Raw genomic sequence first — 2267 nt, 5'->3', positions numbered from 1 at the left:
GGTGGTTAACCTTTCTAGTTTTCTCTTGTGGAAATGGATGCCAAAAGAGGTTGACATGTGTGTTAGGCTAGGTTCCCTAGAGAAACAAAACCAGTAAAGCTTATATATACATATAGAGAAAGAGAAATTTATCTTAGGAAAATGGCTCACACACTTATAGAAGCTGGCAAGTCCCAGGTTCTTGGATCAAACGTCAAGCTGGAGGCTTTTCCTGACTCATGCAGCCTCAGGGGCTGAGGAGCTCAAGGTTGGCAGGCAGTGTACTGGCTGTTGACTCCAACGAATGACGAATCCAAGATCTCCAGGCCAAATGGTGGATTGCTCGCTCACAGACAGTTGTAGGCAGCACAACAGGATCCCGATCCACAGAAGAGTGTCTCTTTACCCAGGATGTCCACAGATATACTGGAAGCAGGCCCCACCCCTAGGGAAACACCCTTTCGATGGATTGGCTGCTCAAAACATATACATCCAATCCCATCATGGGAATCACCCACATCCCAATTGCTTAAACCACACAGAACTGTGGTCCAGGCAAGTTGACACACAGCTGCAACTCTCACAGCATGTCCTGGGACTAGTGAGTCAGACAGTAGACGCTAGAGACCACGTCATCTGGATCTGAAGGAGCCCATGTGTTTTCAGCCTCATGGAGCTGCTCTTGAACGCTGCATGACTTTCCATCACAACGCAGCCACATTGCCCAGGAATGCCACATCCATCCCACGCTGGGTCTCCTGTCCTTGGAGGACCCACACAGCCTTCTGCCCCCACCTCCTGTGGGTCACTCCTGCTGCTCCCTTAGGACACAGTTGGGTGTCCCTTCCCCAGGAGTTTCCCTGAGACACCCTTCCCCACTCGGAAGCTTAGCACCAGTCTGGGACAGGGCCACGCCCTGTTGCCACAGCTGCCTGGAGTTCCGTGTGATTGCACAAAGTACACGCCTGGTCCTTGTCTTCCCACTGCGTTTCTCTCACCAGACACAAGGTCCTCGACAAGACATCTTAGTGCTTATGTGTTTGGGGGTCACCAGGGCCTGGAACAGCAGAGTAAACAGTAGACACTCCATCCACACTCAGTGACGGGGCGGCTGTCTGCGTGCCAGCAGACAAAACCCACTGCCATCGAGTCAATTCCAACTCATAGCGACCCCCATTGGGTTTCCGAGGCAGTAAATCTTTATGGAAGCAGATTGCCCAGCCTTCCTTCTGTGGCTCATGGGTTTGAACCACCAACTTTCCGGCTAGCAGTCACATGCCTTAGGCACTGCGCCACCAGAGCACTGTTCTCTCCGATTCTTGTTCTTTGTCTTTGTGGGGTAGGAATCAGAGACTACGGTGCCCATCTGCTTCACAGGGACGTTCTGGCCTAGATTACATAAAGCACATGGAAGAGTTTACACAGGTTGTCCCCGACATACAGCAAGGGCCGTTCCGGCTACTTCTGATGAAAGTTGAATACCTCTTTTATTATTATTATTTTTACTTTTATTTTTAATTGGATCTTTGAACATCTGTGCATGAACCTCAAAGAATGATAATATCAGCCTGTAGTGGGTAACGCACTGGGTTGCTATCCAGGTCGGAGGTTCAAACCCACCAGCTGCTCGGTGGGAGGAAGGTGAGGCAGTCTGCTTCTGTCAGAATTTACAGCCTTGGAAACACAGTGGGGATCACTGTGAGTCGGAATCAGCTCAGTGGCAGTGGGTTTTGGAGTTAGCGATATATGTGCAGTAGGTATCATTCCATTACTTAAACAGATTTTTTAAATTATCAGATTTTTTATACTTTTGTTCTGTAGTGTGGTAGTGGGTTCATACACTGACAGGTACCTGTTCCTTACCATTTCACAGGAGACGCAAGCGGGTGGGCGACCCTGTTTGGCACGGTCCATGGAAGTGCTAATGCTGTGACCTTCACACAGGAGTGCTGTAAGTGGTGTTGGCACAAACACTCGGTGTCGGCTTTACAAACAGATCTGTGGTATGTGGGTTTATATGGATAGTGTGACAACTTCTCTTTAACCCAAAACCAAATCCATTGCTGTGGAGTTGATTCTGATTCAGCGCGACCCTGAAGGACAGAGTGGAACTGCCCCACAGGGTTTCCAAGGCTGTCAGTCTTCACAGAAACAAAGCCCAAACCACACCCACTGCCCTGGAGTCGATTCTGACCCACAGCGCCCCTAGAGGACAGAGTGGAACTGCACCAGAGGGTTTCCAAGGCTGTCAATCTTCACAGAAGCAAAGCCCAAACCACACCCACTGC

General features: G+C 49.8%; 1 protein-coding gene across 1 annotated transcript in view; it reads left to right on the top strand.

The window, feature by feature from the left end:
* Positions 1 to 2267, top strand: part of RXFP2 (relaxin family peptide receptor 2) — a gene marked incomplete at its 5' end in the record, with an annotated part of 69388 nt that overhangs the window by 2428 nt on the left and 64693 nt on the right. Inside the window, one exon of the mRNA XM_007955962.1 lies at positions 1853 to 1930. Coding sequence (XP_007954153.1) covers positions 1853 to 1930 — 78 coding nt within the window. The remainder of the gene's footprint in view (positions 1 to 1852; positions 1931 to 2267) is intronic.

The sequence above is a fragment of the Orycteropus afer genome, unplaced genomic scaffold (genome assembly GCF_000298275.1).
Source record: "Orycteropus afer afer isolate SDZICR_OR568_19922 unplaced genomic scaffold, OryAfe1.0 scaffold00558, whole genome shotgun sequence".
Lineage (NCBI taxonomy): Eukaryota > Metazoa > Chordata > Mammalia > Tubulidentata > Orycteropodidae > Orycteropus > Orycteropus afer.
This window is presented reverse-complemented; position numbering and strand designations above follow the sequence as displayed.